General features: G+C 51.6%; 1 protein-coding gene and 1 pseudogene across 1 annotated transcript in view; one reads left to right on the top strand and one right to left on the bottom strand.

Annotated features, from left to right (window-relative positions):
- Positions 1–1,979: 1,979 nt before the first annotated feature.
- Positions 1,980–23,673, top strand: part of NOVA2 (NOVA alternative splicing regulator 2) — a 28,761-nt gene continuing 7,067 nt past the window's right edge. The window contains exons 1-3 of the mRNA XM_036232509.1: positions 1,980–2,106; positions 10,364–10,507; positions 15,645–15,811. Coding sequence (XP_036088402.1) covers positions 2,022–2,106; positions 10,364–10,507; positions 15,645–15,811 — 396 coding nt within the window. The 5' untranslated portion in view covers positions 1,980–2,021. The remainder of the gene's footprint in view (positions 2,107–10,363; positions 10,508–15,644; positions 15,812–23,673) is intronic.
- On the bottom strand, positions 22,562–22,680 carry LOC118611577 (annotated as a pseudogene).

Raw genomic sequence — 23,673 nt, 5'->3', positions numbered from 1 at the left:
GGGATGGGAAACTTTATGCCCATCTCCATGGATGTTGGGATGTGCACCTGTGTCGTATGAGCATATGTGACTCAAAGGGTCTAAGGTGTAGATCTCTGCCTGACCCCAGTATCTCCCTGCATCCCTCTCGCCTCTTCCCTGTCTCCATGGCAACCAGCTCCTCAGCTCCCTCCAGGAAGATGGAGGGGGAGGATCCAGACTGCAGTGGACCACAGCCCCCTACCATCCCCCTTGGCTCTAGGGACAATGAGGGGGGAGGGGACAGATGGGCAGCCGCCCCATCCACCCCAGGCCATCTGCTACCCTGCCCATCCTAAGGACCTGGGAGCATGGCAAGGAAGGGGCAGCAATGGGCTAGAGCAGAGGGACGGGCCCCCAGCTGCCACAATCTCCCCCATCCAGGCCTCCTCTGAGCCTAATCTTGTCTCTAGAAGACCTGGGAGGGAAAGAACCCGTGGAGACCAGGAATCCAGGGAGAAGAAAATTCATGTATCAGAGAACATTGAATATTAGCAGGGATCAATTCCAAAGAAGGGCCCTCTACTTCCAATGACTTTGGGCTCCGAAATTAAGCTTGTCCTGTGTTCAAACCCCAGCTTGCCCTCTGTCTGCGTGCCTTTGGACAAGCCACGCTCCATGCTCCCAGGCCTCCACCGTGTCATCTGAAAATTAGGTTTTGCTAATGACATGAGTAGTAGTACTTTTCAAGCACCAAGGCCATTTTGTTCCCTGTTGTGTCCCAGTGTTTGGAACAGTCCCTGCCACATCGTAGGTGGCTCATAGTGCTGTTGATTGAATTGAGCACCAGTTGGGTCCTAGGCTCAGAGCTACGTGCTTTAACTCAGGTGTTCATTGAATCAATCACCTGAGCCCTTGCAGTAATCCTGTGCTGATTCTTCTAAGGATTGATGCGAGATTTGAGGGTAAACGTCCCAGCTGTCAGGGGTGGGAGACATGTGACACGGGATTTCTCATCTCGATCGAGTGATATCACGTCTCTGAGGCTGTTTCCTCATCTGTAAAATGGGGATGATAAATTCCGAACAGAGTTGGTGGCTCTGGGGATTAAATGTGGTGACGTTTGTGAAGCGCTTACTTAGAACTGGACCCGGCATGGAGTAAGTGCTCAATAAACGTTCATTACAGGTGAGCGGTAGGGAAAGTGCGGATGAGCCCAGGGTTCTCATTGTGTAGCCTTGGGGAGCTTGGTCCCTCTCGCAGCTGCGGGAGGGGCGTGGTCAACCCGTTGGGGCGTGGCTTATACTTCAACGGCAGACCAATGGGGCTCCGAGGGTGTGGCCCTAACCGGCATGGGCGTGGCCTTGCACGGGTGGGCGGGGCCAGGCCGCTGTGGGAGCCTCCGGGAAGAAGATGCTCGGGCCAGCAGCCACCTCCAGCCCTGCCGCCGCTGCCGCCCGCGCCCGCTGCCCCCCGCGTCCCCACTAGCGGCCGCCTCCGCCTCCCATCTCCGGCCCCGCTTCTCCGGCCCCCCGCCCCCAGCAGGGTCTGGGGGGCTCGGCCTTCCGCCCCGGGTAGCAAAGAAGGGAGTCCCGTCCCCCCAGTGGAGCGGCCAGTCTCCGGGCTCCCTGATCTTGAGAGAGACCCCACCCCTCAGTTCTCTCCGAGCCCCATCGGAGACCCCCTTGGTCCTCCCATCCTGCTCACATCCGCTCTCCAGCCCCTGTCAGCCCCCCAGAACCAGCTCCCTCCCTCCTTCGCTCTCCGGGGTTCCCCCTCCCCCATCCCTCCGCCGCCGCCCCCTCCCCCTCCCACATCCCCTTCCCTCCTCCTCCCCCTCCCCCGTCCCCCGTCCCCCCCCCCCCGCGACCATGAGGATGATGGCCGCCGGCGCGGTGCACGGCCTTTTCACGGCCTCCGCGGCCCCGCAGCCGCCGCCGCCCCCGCCGCCGCCGCCGCCGCAACCCCAGCCTCCCCAGCAGCCGTCGCCGCCGCCACAGCAGCCGCCGCCGCCGCCGCCGCAGCCGCCGCAGCAGCAGCAGCCGCCGCCCCAGGCCCCCCCCATGGAGCCCGAGGCCCCGGATTCCCGCAAGAGGCCCCTCGAAACGCCCCCCGAGGTGGTCTGCACCAAGCGCAGCAACACGGGAGGTGAGAAAGGGCTGCGCTCGGAGCAGGGGAGCGGGCGGGGGGCCTCGCCTTTCTCCATCCTCCTCTCCCCCCAATCGGCAGGTGCAAGGGCTCTAGAGAGGGGAAGAGCGCCGCTCCCTAGACCTGGAAACCGTGAAGGGAGTTGGGAAGGGTCCGGATCCCCTCCCCTTCTGGCCGCGGCCCGGGGCTGGGAGCTTTGTTTGCGACGAGAGGGTTTGGGGGGGAGGGGGTGGTAAGTGTCCTTGGTGGGGCGCAAAGGATGGGGGGCGTGGGTCCCTCTGAGCGAGTGTCTGTGTCCTTGAGGGGTGTGCGATGTGACCCCTTCGGGGCAGGGGAGTTCCCAGGCTGGCGTGTCCTGGCGGGGGGAGGGGAAGGAGTAGAGGAGGCCTGTGGCCCCGGAGCTTTCCATCCTCCCTCCCCAGGGATGTCCTGAGCAAGCGTTGTCCCAGAGGGAGGCATGTGTGGTCCATGGGCGGGATCCTGTGTGGGTGCAGGCTGGGTGGGTGTGTTGAGTGAGATGGAGAAAAGGTGGGTGTGTAAAGCTAGGTGGGAAAATGTGTGGCTGGGATAGACATGGGGGGGCTGTAAGGTCTGGATATGTGACATTAGGAATTATGGATATGACAGTAAAGGGTGTGTGTGTGTGTGTGTGTGTGTAAGAGACAGGGTGAGGTGAGGGGGGCTCCATGCTCGATACCCTTGAAGGGGTATGTGTAACAAGGGAAAATATGTTCATGTCACCCCAAAAGGGGCTGTGGCAGAATGTGACACATGAGTGAGAGGGTGTGTGTGACATGCAGAGGGGTGTGTGGGGGACACCAAAGGGGCCGGCTCTGGGTGTGAGCCATGAGAGGCTGTGTGGATCCAGGGAAGGCAGTTTGGTGTGTGTGACACAGGCGCGTCTGGGGTGGGTGGGATCAGGAGAAGCCGGGAAGGGTATGTGACCAGAAAAGGGTGTGGGTGTGACTCCAGAGAGGCTGTGGCTGGGTGTGACACGCAGAGGTGTGCAACAGTGACATCAGAGGGGGTGTGTGTAGCAAGGCTAGGTGGGTGTATGACGAGGGAGAAGCTGGAGCTCTGTGGGTGAAAAGCACAAGGGTGTGTGACAGGGACATGTGCATAGTACACTGAGGGGGCATGAAAAGGAAAGCAGTGTGTGTATATGTGTAACGAGGGAGAGGCGTGTGTGCGAAATGGTTTAGTGTGTAATACCAGCAAGGTGGGAATGATTCTGTGAGTGGCAAGCAAGTGTGTGTGTGCGTGTGTGTGTGTGTGTGTAAGACAAGAGGGACTTTCACTGTGTGTGTGACCTGAGCAGGAATGTGTACCAGACAATAAAAGACAAGCCAGGAACGCTAGGTGTACGTACCAGTGGGGACTCAGGAAGGACGTAGAGTTTGTGGGGGGTCCTCAAAGCCCAGCCCATTAGCTCCATGGAAGGAGGGAGACCCCAGAGCAGACAAGCCCCTCCCGGCAGTCACCTTGGCCAAAATCTCCGCTTCCTCTGGCCTTTTCCTTTGGATGGGAGCCTGATGGCCTCAGGCAGAGTGCACCCTTCCCACACTGCCTCCAGGCACCATAGTGGACACGGTGGGGACCTCCCACCTCCTCCCCTCACATGAATGCAAGTCAGATCTCTTCCTCCCATCCTAGTGCTGCCCCCCAACCTCTGTCCAGGTGGGACAGGAATCGGGGACCCCGTGGCTGTCTATGAGGGTGTCCAGCAGAAATTGGAGGAAAGGGAAGTTGGGGGAGGGGTTGGGAGCGAGTTTCCTGTCCTTCTTCCTGCTTCCCCACCCCCAGCACACACAAGAATACGGCCCCACCGACTTCCTTCCCTCTGTCCTGCCCCACTGCCATTCACAGTCCTGGAAAGGGTCTGGGACCCTGGTGGTCCCCGAGCCCAGCCTGGCAGTCCAGCCCCACCCCCACTGGTGGGGAGTGAGGAGTGTCACACACTTCTCTTACAGGGACTGAGATTCTCAAAATCAGATCACACAGAGCAGTGCAACCTAACAATAGTGATGCTGCCAAGGGCACTCAGGTCCAAGTACTTGGCACCTACTCCAAGTCGGGCTCTGAGATATGGGTTAACCTCCCATCACATCCCTGTGCAGAGGTGATCTGAGCTGCTTCTCCAGATGAGGAAAACAAGGCTCAGGGAAATGCAGCCACCTGCCCAAAGTCACAAAGCTTGTGAGTGGCGGAGCTGGAATCTACTCAGCCCTGAGTGCCCAGTTCCAGGGCTCATGTGCTTCACCCTGGGGCCTCCTGCCTCCCTCAGCAGTGGAGAAACTAGGATATGCCCTTGGGGAACCTCTCCTCCAGCCTCTGCCGCCTCCCCTTCTGTTGACCCATGGGTAAACTGAGGCCCAGAGATGCAAAGGGAAAATATTCCATTTACAGGAACATTTAGGGTCAGGGCTGAGCCGGGCTTACATCTCAAACGTGAGGGCTCCTTCTGATGATACTTCGTGACTGTGGGACGCTGGGTCAACCTCGCCCCTCTTCTGAGCCTCAGCTTTACTATCTGCCAAATGGGGAAATAACAGTCACCACAGCGATGATGATGATAGCAACCAATATCATCGTTTAATGCCTTACACGCAGTATTTCATTTAATTCTTCCAACACCCTATGGTGTAATAATAATAATAATAATAATAATAATAATAATAATAAATTATAATGGCTAATGTTTATGGTCTCTAGCGTGCCAAGAAGTATGATGGAAAACACCGAGCATGGAGCAGTTATTGAATCCTTATGATTCTATGACATCATCCATCTTACAGATGGCAAACTGAGGCACAGAGAGGTTAAGTAACTTGCCCAGAGTCAGTCAGCTAATAAGTGGCGGGGGGAGGGAGGCTGTGATTTGGACACGGGAGGCTGGCTCCACTGTGCGGGCAGACACTCTAGTAAACCCCATTTTCAGGTGAAGAAACGGGCTCAGAGGGGTGAGGGACTTTTCCAGGGTGTCACAGCAAGTTGTGGCAGACTGAGCAGAGTGTGCTCCTGCCCATGGCACCAGCCTGGCATTCCTGCCCCTTTCTCAGGCTCTGTTGGAGGTGGTGGTGGCTGTTAAAACTAGCTTCTGGTCACTGTGACTGGTGGGCAGACACCATTGGGAAGGAGACGAGGCACTGAGGACAGGAGGACTTGGGTAAAGAGTTGGATGGAAACTCCAGGTGGGAACTCAGTGGAGAGACAGATCCCAGGCGGTGGGACAGTCACCAACAGTGTCCCCCTTGAGTATAGGTGCTGACTCTGAAGGTGCCCCCAGAATGGGCCTCATACTTCTGGCTGCATTTCCATCTCTGTCACCCCCATATATACTGAAATAGCAACTGCCCCCCACTTACACACACATCCCTTACACCCCAAATGTCGCTTACGCCAGCCAGGTCTTGCTCCCAGCGTCCATCACACTCTTAACACAATGTTGTCAGGGTTAGGAACCTCAGACTGAGACCTCCCAGCGTTCATCTCATCACTGTCATTTGCTTGGAGTGGGACCCCCAGGCAAGTTATGTCAGTGCTCTGAGCCTCAGTCTCCTCATCCGGAAAATGGGACTGTAAGATCTATCTCCGCCTCTGGGGCTCTGGTGTGGGTTAAGTGAGGTTGTGTGTGTGAAGCACATAGCGTAAGGCCTGGCAGATGGTAAGCACCCAATAAGCAGTAGCCCCCATCATCATCATCATCATCATCATTATTGCCACTGAGAATGTCACAGTCCTGTTTCACCACCCAGCGGTGAATCGCCCCGAGGAAATCGTATGCCATCCGCCTTCTCTCACTCAGAGACAGTGTCACAACCCAAAGACAGCATCACACCTTTCGGCATCTCATCCCTTTGGAGACCTGCTCCGGTTGTGTCACGTTTCTCACACAAACGGGCAACACCATCATTCACAGAAAGACATCACATGCCCGACGTCCCGCCCTCCTGGGTGGCACCAGCCCCACACCACACCCCGCCGTCTCTGTCTTCCACCAACGGCATGACAGTGTCAGCATCACGCCCCAGCCTCCTCAGGCTTCCGGAGAGCACACAGCTCTCCCACCCCCGACCCCCAGACAAGAGCAGGTACCATGAGTACAACACCCCAGCTTTGGTCTCCCCCAGACATACTGTCACCCAAAACAACACCTCTGCAACACACACCCCTTTGGCTCTACCTTTGTCGTTAATGAGCCTCACTCCCAGACCAGAGCCACTCAATTCCACTGTACCCCAGATCTTTGGGGAAGGTAGACATTATTTAAGGAGAGGGTGGGCAAGTATCGATTGCTTTTTGGAAGCCTCTAGAAGTATCCTGAGGGTGAACACAAAAGGGAGAAGGTGACCAGATGCTCAAAATGACTAGAAGGTGGACAGACGGCCCCTTCCTAAGGTGGAAATGTGTGAAATTGCAGCCAAAGGGACACAGGTCAATCAGGAGAGCCGAAGTTGACTTCTTCAGTTCTTCAGTCTCTGTCATGGTAGAGGGAGCTGCCCGGACCCCAAGGGAAGAGCTCAGAGGGGGGTGGAGCGTGGGAGGCCGGAAAGTTCCGGCATCTAGATTCTGCTTCAGCAGAAGGAAGAACTTTTCCACAGGCAGATTCTTGGTAGTTCAGACAGGATGAGATATATGAAGTCTGGGGGCGCTGGGTTCAGCTGAGGTCACGTGTCTCCCCTTGCCGCAAGGCAGGCTGGGAAATAGAGGCCTGGCTTCTTCCTGGGGGGAAGTGGATTTCACAGTGAGATGTGCCCCCCAAACCGGAAGGACATGCAGATTCTGAAGAGGACTAGACTGGTGGCCACAGTGGGAACTCCTGGGACCTAGAGTTCTGAGCTTCTACGGGTAGGTGGTCTCAGCTGGCCACCTTTCTTATGAGACCAGCCTGAGGAGGGGGCTCCAAATTTTCACTAGTCTGGTTATGGGGACCACTGAGCACCCACAAGGTGGCTTAAAGAGGTCCATGGACAAACTTTTTTTTTGACCATTGTTTGTATAAAGTAACTTGAAGGGAGACGTAACCAGCCCTTTAAATTCTGATTGTTAGCAATGATTTCTAATGTCCTCTGAAATCAATTGCATTTAAATTTTAAAAGCGAGTGGATTTAAAAGAAATGGACTGCCTCTTTTGTTCCCTCATGTGTCACCAGCACCTAAAATGAGGTCTAGCACATAGTGGGTGCTCAGGAAGGATTTACTGGAGGAAGGGACAGAAGAGAAAGAGAAGAAAGAAGAATAATAGTACAGAGGGACTTGGGCGATGGAGGAAGTGGGGTGTCCCCTCCTCCTCCTATTTCCCAACAGAACCCCAAACCTTAGAGGCTCATTGTCCCCATTTATAGAGCACTCGCCATGTACTAGACGCTGTGTGTGATAAGGACTTTACTTGTGTTTATGAAGCAGGTAATGCTAATAATAATGGTATCTAATGTTTCTCAGATGCTTAAGTGCCTGAGACCATCCTAAGTCCATTACGGTGTATCATTTCATTAATGACAGTAACTCTCTGAAGTAGCGCCATTGTGTGCTCAGTTCACAGACGAGAAAACTGAGACCCAAAGAAGTGTGGTGACTTGCCCAAGGCCACACAGCCTGTCAGTGACAAATTGGCTCAGTCAGCCTAGGGCTGCATCCACCGTTTCCCAACAGAAATCCTGACAAAACCTGGGAAGTGTGAAAGAGAGGACACAGGAAATGGGGTGAGGGGACATCCCCAGTTTTCTTCGGAGCAGCTGAATCGCTTTTCTCTTCGAGAGGGAAGCTGGGGCAGAGGAGACGGGGAATGGAGTCAGAGAAGGAAAGAGGGCAGAGTCCCTGTGAGAATGCCTCGCCATCTTTTTGAACCTTCCAGAACCAGCCCTATCTCTGTGGCAGGTTTAGGGGCGGGACAGGCAAGGGGCCGCTTCTGTGAGCCCAGGCAAGAAAGTGAATTCAGGGGCGGGGGGGGGGGGTTCAGAATGATTGATGGGAAGGCACCCTGTGAGGGGGGAAGCTAATTACCTAATAGGCTTAATGGTCTGATTAGGCCAATGTAAGAGGATTGCCTCAGGCTCAGGGAAACGCCTTAATTCTGGACCCCCTCCCCATGCCAGCACAGCCACGTCCAGCCCCCGTGCTCCCAGACCCCCATCTTAACACATTGGGGAACCTAGAACCTTCCATCTCGAGGGACCCTGCAGGGCACCCTGCCCCCACTTTTACCAGTGTGGATTCTCTTTTTATCTGCTTTGTACCTTGGAGTTTCATGGGAGAACAGTGAAAATAGGTTTCCTTGGCTTAAAAGAAAAAGTTGAAAGCTGCTGGGGGATGGTTTAAGACCTGAAGCCTTGAAAGCAGAACGATCTGGCTCCCCCGCCCTTTTTCCCAGTATTTATCGCATGCTGGGCACTGCGTGAGTCCCTGGGGCACGAGGGTCTAGGGACATGACCCACAATGCACTTCTGTGGTACAGTGCTCTGAAGGCATGACACGGGATCCATCCCCTCCTCGGAGTTCGAGGAAAGCTTCCGAGAAGAAGTAACATTTGAGGTCCCGAGGACGAGAAGAATTCACTGGGAGAGGCGGGTTCCAGGCAGAAAACGTGCAAAAGCCCTGGGGTGGGACAGAGGAGGAAATGTCTGAGGAACAAAAAAAGAAAGTGTATCTGCTGTGCGTAGAGGAAGGTGAGGATGTGGAGCTGGAAAGGTGGGTGGGGCCAAATCACCAAGGGGCTTATACTGAAAAGGCTCTAGAAGTTTTACCTTAGAAGGACTTGGGTGCAACAGTTTGGTCAGAAGGAAGGAGAGGCGAGGCACGCGCCTTGGGACTGCGCTGACCAAGTGCTTTGCACATGACCATGAAAATGGGTCCCTAACAAAGTCCGCCCAAAGCCTCGCCGACTCCAGGCCTTCGACACTGTCTCTGAGCTGTTGCCACTGGCAGGGAGGGGAGGGTGCTGAGCAGGGGAGGGCCAAGAATGAAGCAGAACTGCATTTGACCATCTTGGTGCCTTTGGGCTGGTGACCTTGGGCCGGTGCCTTCCTTTCTGTGAGCCCCTCTGTGCCTCAGTTTCCTCTTATTTAAAAACGAGTCTACTCACCTCACTGGTAGTCATGAGAAACGGATGAGGTCAAGTTTGCAAAACACTCAGCACAGCGCTGGGGGTGGGTCGTGAGTGCCAAGAACCCCAGAATGCAGCCCTCCCTCCCCCTCCCTCCTCACTGCTCCCACCTGTCAGCCCACCACCCCTCCTGTCTGGACCAGTCACCTTCTCACTGGGCTCCCGGCTTCTCCACTCTCGCTTCTCATAGTCTGCTCGCCTCCTGGGTGTCAGAGGGATCTTCTCGAAACCTCAGTCAGATCACACCCCTCCTCTGCTCAGAACCCTCCGTGGTTCCCATCTTACTTTGGGCAAAAACCAAAGATCTCACCGTGGCTCCCAAGCCTTAACACACCACTACCACCACCACCCCCCTGGGCCCACACCTCACTCTCCCTCAAACCGCCCAGGCACAGACCCGCCCCAGGGCCTTTGCACTTGCTCTCATGCCACAGAGTCACATGGTTGCGTCTCCCGCCCCACAGCCTGGATGGAGCATATCATAATGGTTCAGAGCATGGACATCTCCACCACCGACTAGCTCTGCGAACTGCAATGATGTCTCCAGCTTTGTTTTCCTATCTATAGAATGTTCTTTTTTGTTTTTTTTTAAGTACCTTTCTCATCACATTAGTGTGAAAATTAAGGGAAGTATTTGTAAGGCTTGTTAGAGAATCTAGCACACATTGGTGCTATAGAGTGTTTGCTCTCTAAGGCCACGTTCTCTGACAGTGCCACCCCTACACTCCTCGTCCCCTTTCCTGCCTTTTTTTTTGTTTTCCTAGTACTTACCACTACCTGACGCAAACCAGACCGTACCGTATGTCTCCTCCCTCTAGAAGAATGGAGCTGTGTGAGCTCTCGGCTGAATGGCTAAAACTCTTTCAGCCTTATTTTGCCCACGAAATCACAGAGCTTTGTCTGCTTTCTTCATGGCTGTTTCACTGGAACGGTGCCAGGCACAGAGCAGGTGCATAGTACCTGTTTGTGGAATGAATGAATGAATGAATGAATGAATATCGTTATTATGATTATCTCCTTACTGCCGTGCTCATGACTGTTGCTCCCGTATGTTACCATGATCCCAGTGGTTACCAGGCTGGTGCATCCTTTGGGGTACCCTCTAAAAGTGAGGAGCACCCCTTCTAACTCTCCTCCCACTATATGCCCCTGCAGAGGAAGGTGAATACTTCCTGAAGGTGCTGATCCCCAGCTACGCAGCGGGCTCCATCATTGGCAAGGGTGGGCAGACCATCGTGCAGCTACAGAAGGAGACGGGAGCCACCATCAAGCTCTCCAAGTCCAAAGACTTCTACCCCGGTGAGCCCCTGCCCAGGACTCTGCCCCGGGACTCCCGTCCCTCCCACCTGGGCCCAGAATGAGGAGGAGGGGCTGCCCAGGAGCAATGAGAGTAGGGGGAGACTTCCCCTCCCGCTAAGGGGACAGAGCTGCCCTCAGGCCCCCCCAGCTCAGGCCAGAGCAGATGGGGGTGGGGGCAGGGCAAAACAATGGGCCTGCTGCATATTCATGAGTTCATTTGCATGATGTGCTGGCAGATGTGCCCCTTCCCACACACCTGCCCCTTTGGGTCAGTTGGAGGAGCTGGTGGGGAGGGGGGCAGGAAGCAGGTGTTAGGGTGTCCCTCTGGGCTTGGGGGTTGGGCAGCCATCCGTGTTACACACGCCCCCACTCCTTTCCCCCCAGTATTTCCCTTTGGATTTCTGTCACCCTGTCTTGCCCACTCTGAGTCCCACTGGTTTGCTCCGTGTCATTCTTTGTGCCTTTCGTGTGCTGTCTCTGACTTGCCCACCCCTGTACCCTCCGTCTCCAGCCCCATCCTCCTCTCCGGCTCCTCCTGCCTTTCTTTTCACTCTGTCTCCCCGGTTCCGGTTCCGTCTGGATGTCCCCCCATCCCCTGTGCTCTTAGTCTCCCTTCCGGTCTGTCTCTGCTTCCCCATCTCTCCCACTCCACTTTTCCTCCCTTTGTGTCTTCCCATCTCCCTCCCCGTCCCTTCCTTTCCCTCCACCTTTCCTATTCTCTCGTTTTTCATTCTCTTACTCTCCCAATTCTCTGTCTCTGTGCAGTCACCCACTCAGCCAGTGCTCAGTAACCCCGCCACGGGGCCACCCTCATTTCTGTTTGCCTCTGCTCGCCCATCTCTCCCTTTATGTTTCCCTCCTTCTCCTAAGCCCACCTCCCTCCTGTTTTGTTTCGTTCTGCTGTCTCTTCAAACCCAGCCCATTTGCTGCCTCTCCTGCAGCTCTGTCTCCGTCCCCCCAACCATACATTTTTCAAGGCCCCTGCAACTCTCTCCAATCCCCCCCAAAACCCCTCACCCTTCTGTATCTCCCTCCGAAGGCCCATGCCTGCCTGGGCTCTGACATCTAGGAATCCAGGGAAGGCCCCCTGAATTGTGTCTTTGGCCCAGCTCTGGTTCTAGTTCATCCTAATCCCCTTGGAGTTTTTTAGGTCAAACACCAGAGCTGGAGCCCAGGGTCAGGATACATTCATATCCTCTCCTCTCTCTCACTCGTGTGCGAGCGCTTTCTCTCTCTCTCTCTCTCTCTCTCTCTCTCTCTCTCTCTCTCTCTCTCTCTCTCCCCCTCCTCCCTCCACCCCATCTACCTCCCATCTCACTAAGCAGCTTTGGCAGGAGGTTTAGAGAACTGTCCAGGGTGAGCCCCCCTTTTCTTTTCCGCCCCAGCCCAGTTTCCCCCACACCCCTCTAGCACACGAGATAGGGCTAAGACCTCTTCTTGGGACATTCATTTAAGGACACTTGGTTCCTCGCCCTTGGATCACATTCTGTGACATGAGACACATTGTCCCCTCCCAACTCAGTGACACACCCCACAGGCCAGGCATCTGAGAACCCCAGAGGATGGGACAGTCATTAACTCTCCTGGGACAAACACAATTCAAACATACAGCATCTCTCCTCAGCCCTTGGACATGCGGCCAGCCCCTGCCTGCACCCCCCCCCCACACTCCGGAACATATGGCATGTGCCTGACTCAAAGGTGAAGGGCGCAGCCCCCTGCATCCTAGCCCTGTCCCCAGGACTTCTCAGGACACACAGGAGCACAAGACCTGAGAGCTGCTGCTTGAGATGGATAGATATTTCCCTGTTCCCCTGGGTGACACCCTTTCATTCATTCATTCATTCATTCAGCACATTCCCTGAGCACCTCCTCTGTGCCAGCCCTGTACTGGACAGAGATGGGGACATAGTGACTCAGACACCCCAGGCTGACCCTCTTGAATCTCACATCCCAGTAGGGAAGACAGACTGAACACCAGTGACAATCCGAAGTGGTCAGGATTAGGGCGGGGAAGCCCAGAGGATGGCGGGAGCCCAGATGGGGCACTCAACCCTGCTTCAGAAGGTCAGGAAGGGCTTCCTGGAGGAGGAGCCCAGAACAATAAGTGAGACTGAGCTAGGTAAAAGCGGTGAGGAGTGCCAGGAAGATGAAATAGCATGTTCAAAGGCTGGAGGAGGGGTAGTTTATTCGGTGTGGCTGAAGCATAGAGAACAGGCAAGAAATGGAAAGTATCTTCTGGGCCTAGTAAATTCACACGCAAACACGAAGACAGACAACACACACAGTGCACAAAACAAAAACCTACCTGGCCCTTAACCCCAAGGGAGGGGCAGAACACACCAAGGGGGTCCCCCACTGTACAGGAAACCCCAAGCCCCAGATTCAATCCCTCTGGCTGGCTCAGACATGGAGAAACAGAGACCCAGAAAGAGGCAGGTACTTGCCCAAGGCCACGCAGACTCCTGTGCACTCAGCCAGACACGCTCATGATTCTAAATTCTGTCTGATTTTGAGTATCTGCTGGAAGCTCTGAAACCCACTTTCAGAAGGAAAATACACGCACACACTTTTAAAAAATATTTTATTGAATTACAATATATTTGCACCAAAGTCCAAAATCTTAAGTGACTACTTAATTTATAATATTCTTTTTTTATGATCAAAAACACAGAAGCAAAATGACAATTGGTTTATGCCTCCCCTTCTGTCTCAGCATCCAAACACACACACGCATGCTCCATGCGCCCCAAATTTAGCACGGCGTGGCTCAGTGGCTAAAAGCTGAGACTCTGAAGCCAGACACCTGGGTTCAGACCCCTGATCTTTCACTACTGGCTGAATGAACTTAGGCAATCCCCAAACCTTCTCTGTGCCTCAATGTCCTTAACAGTAAGTCAGGAATAATAATATTGCCTGCCTCGTGTATAAAAGTGAACAAATATATATATAAAGTGCTTAAAATGGTGCTGGCACTTGGTGTTATGTAAGCACCAGCTGTTAGTATTGGACATTCTTTCAGAGTTTCACTGAGCCCCACAAAACCCCCATGGACCCGGGATAAGAACCACAAGGGGGTGGGAGATGACAGGTCCCCTGAACTGGAAGGACACCTCGCAGAGATGGAGAGCCTGGCCCCTTTATTCCGGGCTCTCCCTAGGACCATCCCGCCCCGCAACCCCCCCAGTTCCCACCCTGACCCACACCCTTTCCTATTTACACCCAGACGGAGGCCGCCTGCACGCTGACTCACCCTTGGCTCAAACCAAGCCATTGTTCAGGGGGAGGGGGGAGTAAGAGTGAGAAACAGCGGCCCAAAGGAGCTCGAGGATGTCAACTATACAAGTGACCCAGCACAGTGACACCCAGACGCATGGTGAGACCCGCCTGCCAGGCTGAGAGACAGCAAGCGAGGGATCAGGGCGATAGCACCAGCATGCTGCCCCGGAATGCCCACAGGACACTGGACACTCACCCCAGGTGTCCCAACGTGCAGGCACACAGAGCCTGGCACACACTTAGGTCCGTTACAGAGCCAGGGAAAAAACTGGTCTGACAGAGTCCCACCCAGGGAGAGACACGCACACGCTCACACACTGGACATGGCCAGCTCACTCAGACAGTCACATTCTCACACCCGTCGGTCATAGCAGAGTCTTCTTTGGCTGTAATACATACACGCAGACAAACACATCAGGCCTCCAGTCTTACCTCCCAGCACCTTGGTCTGCCTGCTGGTCGCTTTCTTTCTCGTGTTCACACACATCAGTCTTGTCTGTCTGTTCCTATATGTACACTCACACACGTAATCATGCATACCACACACCCGTCATCCAAATAACCTTTTAAACACCTAGAGATCTCTGGCCGTCTCTTTCCTCTACACACCCCCCCACACACACGTATGCAAACACACGCACTGTCACACAGTCTCCAAGTCTCCATACATTCATCGCACACCCTCCTTGTTGCTTCAGGAGTTTCTTTTGTTTCTTTCTCTTAAACTCTCTCACACACACTACTGGGCTTAGTCTCACAAATAGCATACGTAACCTTGAACATCACGGGCATACCCCAAGTCTTCTTCACACGCACAAGCATGCACAAGCATCTTTCCTGGAATCACGGGCATGCAGTCTGTTCATACCTCAGTCTGTGCCACTCTTTCTCTCATAGACATGTACACAGATAAAGATCATTTAGCCAGTCCTGCCTGAGTATCCACATGCATGCACGTGCACGCGCGCACACACGCACGCACACACCCTACTCACCCAAACAGCCTCACAGCATTACCCAGAGTCTCTCTCCCACCCACATATATCCCAACACTATTCAGAGTTAGCTTCTCTCTTCCCCACTGCCCCCCCCCCCAACACACACATACACACATAGTAAGAATGCCTGGGTCAGAACCGCAGCCAATATCTGGAGAATCTCCAGCAAAGGTACCCAGTCCCCACTCTTCCACGAGTCGCCTTTGACGCACTCTGCTCTCCCCTCTCCACACCCCTGCCCTCGCCCACCCCCCAGCCCTCCATCTGGTGGGTCCAGGCAGGCACTCAGGCCTCTCTTCTGTCTCCCCCATCCCCCAGCCCTTCCCCATCCTCTCCAAAAGCCCAGAGGCCGTCACTGCAGGCTTTCAGGGGTTGCCATGGCAACAGGGCCTCGTCCTTCGTCCCCCTGGGGGTGGGCTGAGGACCCGGCCAGCCAGACCGATAAGGGGGTTCCAGTTACTGTGGCAACCGTTGCAGGCCTGAGCTCTCAGCTTCTAGAAGGGAGGAGTGAGTGAATGGTTGCCAAAGCAACCGGGAGGCAGCAAGGACTGGGAAGAGGCAGCTGAGCCCTGTCTCCCCTGCCCAGGGCTGCTGTGGGCATCGCAAAGCACTTAAGCATCATTCTTCCATCCCCTGGGGTTGTTTTAGGGGAGGGCAATGAAATGCAGATTATAAAACAGGGATTCCACTCACTCTTCCAGCTACCCACTGTAGCCTGGGAGCCCATGCCAGCATGCCCAGGCTTACCACGTGACCAGTCCCCGGACCTCAGTTTTCTCTCTCCATTAAATGGAGCCCTCTCTCAGGAATGTTTGCATTCCTGTCTGATGTGTCTGCCTGCCCTCTTCCTTGTTCAACAGGAACCACAGAGCGAGTATGCCTGGTGCAGGGCACAGCAGAGGCCTTGAATGCTGTGCACAGCTTTATTGCCGAGAAGGTCCGAGAAATCCCACAAGCGATGACCAAACCTGAGGTGGTCAACATCCTTCAACCCCAAACCACGATGAACCCCGACAGAGCCAAGCAGGTCAGCGGGGACAGAATGGGTTTCTGTAAAGCAGTGAGAAGAAGACACTTCTCCCATCACTGAATTACTGTGGGGATTCAATTGATAAAACATGTACCGATCAAATGCATGGGAGTGGTTAGTGTTGTTATTATTAGAGAATCAGCCTAGCGACTCCAGACCACCTGATTCTGGGAGAATTGGACCCAGACACCCCAATGTACCCCTCTCTCCTGGGACTCTCTGGATCCTCTTCTCCCTTCCACCTCATCCCATTGTCTCTCAGAGCAACCTGCCTCCCACTTCCTGTCCTCCCATCCGTGACCTCAGCCACAGCCCATCCACATCTGGAAGGGTTTAGAAATGGCCTCTCATACTCCCCCTCTCCATTAATTACTGTATGGGAGCAGCCCCCATTTCGGAGAAATGATGTTTCTTCAGCAAGAGAGGGGGCAGGTCCCTCTCCTACACAACCCTCTCCAGAAGGGATGGAAGGAGGGCAGCGCTTCTCGGTTGCCTCAGTTACAGGGAAGCGGTGGCGTAGGGGCGTGGCACGGAGCAGACCAATCCCATCCCGCCTCTCCGGTTGCCATGACCACGGTGCGCTCTGGGCAGGTGGGCTTGCCGCAAAGACCCTGGCAGCACTGTCCTGAGGGTCGGGGGCCAAGGGGAAAGGAACGCAGAGCTAACTGCTCTTGCCCGCCCCCCTCCGGCGTTTTCTCCCCTTCCTCACTCCCATATACATGCACACACGATGCAAACGGGGCGAGAAGTCCCGGACTGGCGGACAGGCCACTTGTGAGCGTTCCTTAACGTCTGCCTAGAAGCGAAGATGAGAGGGCCTCGGTAAAAGGAATCTGGAATTCTTGGGAATTCTCGTTGCCCTGAGGTGGTGGGGGGACCACGGACAGTTCCCCCAAGCTCGTGGGGAAACAGTGGGCGGAAAGCCTTGGGAGAGTGCTGCCCAGCGGATCTCGTCCCCAAAATGACAGCGGGCCTGGGGCGCGGATCGCGGCTGCTGTCCTTGGTGCTGAAGCGGCTCCGCTCCTCGCGCCTCACGGGGCTTCTTCCGAATCCCTTCCTACCGGCAGGCCACAGCTTCCCCACAATTCGCGGGGAGGCAAGGGTATTGCCACTTCCCTCCGCCTTGGTCGTGGCCACAAGGGGCCCAGGAATCATCAAGAGTTTGAACATGTTTAGAGAAAATGGGGTCAGCGCCATCTGTGCCTGAGCCACTCCACCCACTAATCCGCGGGAACTCTGAGATAGGGAGGTGGAAAGGTTATCCAACCAGGATTTTCCCTCTGCCTTATTACTCAGGGGCTGCAAAGAATTATGGAAATAATGGCTGAGGGCTCATACTCTGGAGTCAAGATGTTAAGTTGAATCTTACCTACTCTGATACTTTTGCCTGCCTGACCTTGAACAGGTGACTTGATTTCTCCATACTTAATGTTCTCATCTGTAAAATGAGATCCATTATGGTACCTACTTCAGGGTGGTAGCGTTCATTGATATTCGAAATGCACTTAGCGTGTATGCCTAAAGCATAGGAAGTTCTCAAAAAACATGTTAGCTTCTGTTATTGTTATTATGGGTTTTCGAGTCAGAAGACAGGTCTGTCTAGTTCCTATTTGCCTTGGGCTTGCTGTGTTTACTCTAGGTCTTCCCTTCTATAAGCTTCAGTTTCCCTTTCTTTACAACGTGAAAGCTGGGCCACTGCTCTACTCTACTTGAGTCTTGCCCTTTGGGACATGGACATAGTACTGCCTGTCACATTTGCCACATTTTCCAAGATTTTTAAAGGTCGGCTCTGTTTTTTAAAGCACTATGTGGTTATGGGCTGGCTATGGCCTGAGGAGCCACCAATTTGCCCCCCTGCCTGGCATCTGAATTATCTAGGTAGCTTGCGATGCCTGTTGCAGAATTCTAGCCCTGAACCAGAATTTCTGGGGCTAAGACCTGGGAGTATAAATGTGGACTCTGTGGCCTGGGGTCAGATCCTGGCTGTACTGTTTCACTACTTGCGTGACCTTGAATAAGTGACTGAATCTCTCTGTGCCTTCGCTTCCCAATCTATAAAATGTGATAATAATACCTACCTTGTAGGGTTGTTGCTAAGTTGTTGCTAAGATTAGGTAAGTTACTATATGAAAGTTTCAAAAAGTGCCCGGCATGTGGTAGGTACTGTTAGCTGCTGCTGCTCCTGCTGCTGCTGCTGCTGCTCCTGCTGCTGCTGCTGCTGCTGCTGCTGTTACTATTACTTTAAAATCTCCAGACTTGCAAATCAGTGAGACAGATGGGCTCTGAGGTTATTCTGGCTCTAAAACTCCTACAATTTGATGGCTCTGTGATTCCAGGATTCCAGGCATGTATTATTCTAAGATCCTACTGTTCTAACATTCCTGGGACTCCAGTATTCTATGGAACTGCCCCTGTGGATGGGGCTCTTTGGTCCAGGCCTATAGTGAAGGCAGCTACTGTTTTCTGAGGGTTTCCCGTGTGCCAGGCACTAGGCAGTCACTTTAGTCATGGAATAGTTTCAGTAATTGTATGGAGTAGCTGTGATTTATGTCAGTGTTGGAGATGACGCACAGAAGCACAGAGAGGTGAAGGCATTTGCTTTAGCCATTTCTTGGTGGTCACAGTTTCTCAGATGAAATGGTCCCATCCTTCCCAGTCACTCTGAAATGCTGTGTCACATACTAAATACCTGCTCGCCTCTAGGTCTGATTTTGTACACTCTTCTGTTCTATCCCCTTGACTTGTCAGACTTCTTTTTTCTAATGATTTTTTAAAAATAACAGCTGTATTAAGATATAATTCTCATACTGTCAGGTTTTCAGCATTTTAAAGTGTATAATATAGTGGTTTTAGCATATTCACGAAGTAGTACATTGATCACCACCATCTCATTCCAAAACGTTTTCACCACCCCAAAGAGAAGCCCCATACCCATTAAAGGTCACTCTCCATTCCCTCTGGGTCCCCTCCCAGCCCCTTTCCACTACAAATTATGCTTTATGTTTGTTGATTTGCCTATTCTGGATATTTTACATAAATTGAATGATATTTATGCGGGCTTTTGTGTCTGGCTTCTTTCCCTTGACGTAGTATTTCCAAGTTTCATCCATATTGTAGCACATACCAAAACTTCATTCCATTGTATGACCAAACAATATCTCATTGTATAGATAAACCACATTCTGTCTATTCATCAATTGATAGAAATTTGGGTTGTTTCTACCCTTTAGCTATTATGGATAATGCTGCTAATGAACATATGTGTGGACATATGTTTTCAGTTCTCCTGGGTAGGTACCTAAGGTTGGAATTGCTGGGTCATGGAATAAATCTATATTTAACTTTTTGAAAAACTGCTAGGCAGTTTTTCAAAGTGGCTGTAACACAGGCCTGCCCATGAGGTAACAATGACAAGAATCACTTTTTGAGTACCTACTCTGGGCACATATTAATTGCATTCTCACATGGCACCCTATGCTTGACGCATAGTATGTGCTCAGCAAATGCTGCTTGTTGGAATGAATGGATGATAACATACCCACAGAGCCCAGGCAGAAACATGGCTGAGGGGGGTAGCTAGGTGTAACCTGGCAATGGTGGGCACTGTGAGTCACCTGAAGGACAGCCATACTCAGTTCTAACTAATCGTGGCCATGCTCGAATTTCAAGCTCATCATTTTGTGCATGATCTCAGTTGGGCTTCACAATAATCCTGTGGAAGAGGTGTGGATATTTCCATTTTACAGATGAGAAAATTGAGTCTCAGATTAAATCTCTTGCCCAGCATCAATGGTGGAGCCAGGATTTGAACCTGAGCAGGTATCTCCAGAGTCCAAGGCAGCTGTTCAGAAATGTATGTGCACAGATTGAGAACTGGTGGTCTGACTTCAACAAAGTGGTTCTTAGATATTTTGAAGAGGTTACTAACATTTAAAACCTAGGATGCTTCACATTTGACAAATCAGAATGCCCAGTTAATCTAAAAAAGTCAAATCAGGCTGAGTTTGGCTTCCCAAATGCACAGCATCCTACTCGCCCCCACTCCACACCCCCCCACACACACACACCACCAGGTGAGATACACCTGGCTGCCTCTGCCCAGTCCCATTCCTGCTAGATCCTGTGGGTGAGTCAGCCCTCATTCTTTCATCCTTCCATTCATTCACCCACCCTTTGGTGAGCGTATATCAGGTACTCCTCTAGGCACTGAGAACCCAGGAGTAAACGATCCAGACAAAAATCTCTACCTTTGTGGATCTCAAATCCTTTCAACAGAAACAGAAGATAGTAAAGCTTCTATCAGAAACTGAACATAAGTAAATAAGTAAAATGTATAGGATGTCATAGAATAAAAAGTGTTATGAAAAAAAATCAAAATCCAGCACAGAAGAGGGAAAGGGAGTTTGGGGGCATATGTATTTTTTTCTTCTAACTTTTTATGTTGAAAATGTTTAAAGAATAGTACAATGAACTCCCTACACATTGCACTTAGATTCACCAGTGTTAATATTTGCTTTATATCTACACACACACACACACACACACACACAGATTTCTTTTTGCTTTTTATTTGTTTCTTTGTTGCTGATGCATTTGAAAATAAGTTGTAGGCCTCATAACTCTTCACCCCTAAATATTTCAGCATATATCTCCCAAGAACAAGGACAGTCTCCTATATTATAATATTACTATGATCACACCTAACAAAATTAATACAAATTCCATACTATTATTTAATAAAAAGTCTATATTTGAATTGCCCCTATCTTTTATATCTATAGAGTACATATTTTTCTATCCAAGATTCAGTCAGTGTGCATTCGTTGCATTCGGTTGTTAACCTGATTTGTCTCTTGATCTAGGATATATTTTTAAAGGTAGAGCCAACAGCATTGCTGATTGGATGTTGGATGGCAGGGGAAAAGAGGACATGTGAGTCTTGGGCCTGAGTCATGGAAAGATGCATTTTCCATGTAGTGAAATGAGGAACACCATGGCAGAAACACGTTTAAGGAGAAAGATGATGAATTCCATTTTGGACTTTAAGTTTGAGGTGTCCATTCAGCATTATACTAGAGCTGCGAGGTTAGCAGTTAGATATGAGTGTGGAGGTGTCCGTGCTGGGGACACAAAATAGACAAATCAACAGGCTTTGACAATTGAGTGGTCAGGTCAGGCCTCTCTGAGGAGGTGCATTTATGCAAAGACCTGAATGAAGGGAGAGGTGAGCCTCCTTTTCTGGGAAAGGGCCTTCCAGGTGCCAGAGTAGCAGGTACAAAGGCCCTGAGTCTGGTCAGAACTTGGCAAGTTGGAGGAGCAGCAGAAAAGTTGAAGTCAGCGAGATCAGCAGGAATCAGAGCCTATAAAGTGGTGAGCGGTTCTCAGCCTAGTCAGACCCAGTGTCCTCTTTCTTCTACAAATAGTTTCCCATACCCACTTCACTCTCTGAGATTATATGTAAAATAAAGTATAAAATATATCTAGATCCATAAGAGTTTTATTGAGATATCTCAGTTTTATTGAGATAGAATTCACGTACATCGAATTCACTCATCTAAAGTGCAGTTCAGTGGTTTTGTTATAATCAGAACTCTGCGTCGATCACCATGATCAATTTTAGAACATTTCATTCCCTCAAAAGGAAATTTGGATCCCCTTACCTATCACCCTGCAGTTCCCCCCATTTGCTGCCTCCCAAGCCCTAAGCCACCGCTGACCTACTTTCTGTGTCTATAGATTTGCCTGTTCTGTACATTCACAGAGATGGAATCACACACTGTGTGGTCTCTTTTGCTTGGCTTTGCTCATGCAGCGTAATGTTTTCTAGGCTCATCCTTGCCGTAGCGTGGATCGGAACTTCATTCCTTTAAATTGATTGCCAAATACCATTCCATTGTACAGACGTATGTTTCCCATGTCCCGTAAGACCTTTTCTAAATAAAGGAGAAATGAAAGGAAGGTGATTTGTTATAAAAGAAGATGAATCTTAATATGTAAATGCTCAGCCAGGACCACAGTGGAAGAAGTAATGAAATAATCAGCCGCTCACACCTGACGTAGCCTGAGCAAGTGGGACGGTGACAAACGCGGTGATCCAGAGTGTAAAATTAGAGACTTAAATGATATAAGTGGCATTCCTGCTGATGTCACGCTTTTCTGAAAGGACGAAAGACTCTCATGTAAGGTTCAGAAGAAAACAAAACACAATCTTCCCTTGATTTACTGAGAGTTGCAGTCCTGGAAATTTCAGTAGATATTAAAACCATGCAAAAAAAAAATATTTGGTATTTATATGTATCATGTACCAAAAAAAAAAAAAAAAAAACTTGGTACTTATCGTGTTTCTTGGGGTCGGTTCTGGGCTCACAGATTTATAAACAGACTTTTGCCCAACACGAACCCCCAGGGGGACATTCAAAAATCATAGAGGACCTGGGATTATTCTTTTTTGTAAAGAACTTACTGACATTATGGGGTGCAAACATCGCGGCCCTGCCCGTTGAATCCCACATCTTTCCCCAATCGTTGTGACAAAGCTCCTGGACACCCCCAGGGTCTGACTGCGGGTGGGGAGAGGACAGGTAGAGGTCAGAGCTTCAGGGGCTAGAATCCACAGGTCGGGGGTATGTGGGAAGGATTGAGAAGAAGGATTTTTTTTTTTTAGGTGAGGCAACCCTTGGTTGACCTCACAGATCGCAAGGACCTTGTCAGCTTACAATCCCTTATTTATTTTTTTTTTATTTTTTACACCTATAGTACCTGGTCTTCCTAAGTGGTCTCCCAACCAAGTACTAACCAGGCCCGACCCTGCTTAGCTTCCAAGATCAGACGGGATTGGGCTTGTTCAGGGTGGCATGGTCATTGATAGAAGGAGGAATTTATGTGTAGAAATACTCTCGGAGGTGTGAAAAGAGACATTTAATTTGGAAAAATCCCCACTGAGATCAAGATTGATTGGTTTTGTGGCTGTGAAGGGTAGGCTGCTCTGTCACTGAGAAGCGGGGACCACCGTATTTCAGTGACCAATTTCCTGCAAGGTTTTGTTATCTTCATTTCACAGATAAGGCAACTGTATTAGTTCGCTAGGGCTGTACCATAGTTGGGTGGCTCGAACAACAGAAATTCATTTTCTTACAATTCTGGAGGCCAGAGGTCCAAGATCAAGGTGTCTGGCCAGATTGGTTTCTTCTGAAGCCTGTCTGCTTGGCTTGTAGACAGACGTCTTCCTGTGTCTTCATGTGGTCTTTGCTCTGCGTGTGTCTGTGTCCTAACCTCTTCTTATAAGGACATCAGTCCTATTGCATTCGGGTCCCCCTAGGGACCTCAGTTAACCTTAATTGCCTCTTTACAGACCCTATCTCCGCATGTAGCTATATTCTGATGGGGTCGGGACTTCAACATATGAATTGGGGGGAGGGAGCAACAATTTGGCCCCTAGCAACGAGAAAAAGGTTAAGCGAGGTGACTACGTTCTAGGGTGGGAAGCAAAAGGCAAGGGGCCAGGAGGCTGGATTTCAGCTCCTTCACTATCCAAGTGGCCTTGGGGCAAGTCCCTTCACCTCTTAGGCCTCAAGTGGCTCATCTGTAAAGTGAGACCAATGATGCCTTTCCCGGGGCTGGGAGTCAGAGGACTTAAAAGATGTAGGAAGGACACAGCACCAAAGCAAACTTGGAGCGGGGTCCTGGAGGGCCCCCCACTGGTACAGCCGTTAAGGTGCTGAATGAAAGGGAGGTCCCAGGGGACCCCAGGGCATGGGACAGCGTGGCTGAGGGGCTATCGAGGGGACTTGGAGTACTAGTTCTTTTTTTACCAACCAATGTGGAAGTATTTCAGTACTTTTAACAGCCAGTAGGACCCC

Source organism: Rousettus aegyptiacus, unplaced genomic scaffold (assembly GCF_014176215.1).
Source record: "Rousettus aegyptiacus isolate mRouAeg1 unplaced genomic scaffold, mRouAeg1.p scaffold_m13_p_14, whole genome shotgun sequence".
NCBI classification, from domain to species: domain Eukaryota; kingdom Metazoa; phylum Chordata; class Mammalia; order Chiroptera; family Pteropodidae; genus Rousettus; species Rousettus aegyptiacus.
Note: the sequence above shows the minus strand (reverse complement) of the source record. Positions and strands in the feature narration are given on the sequence as shown.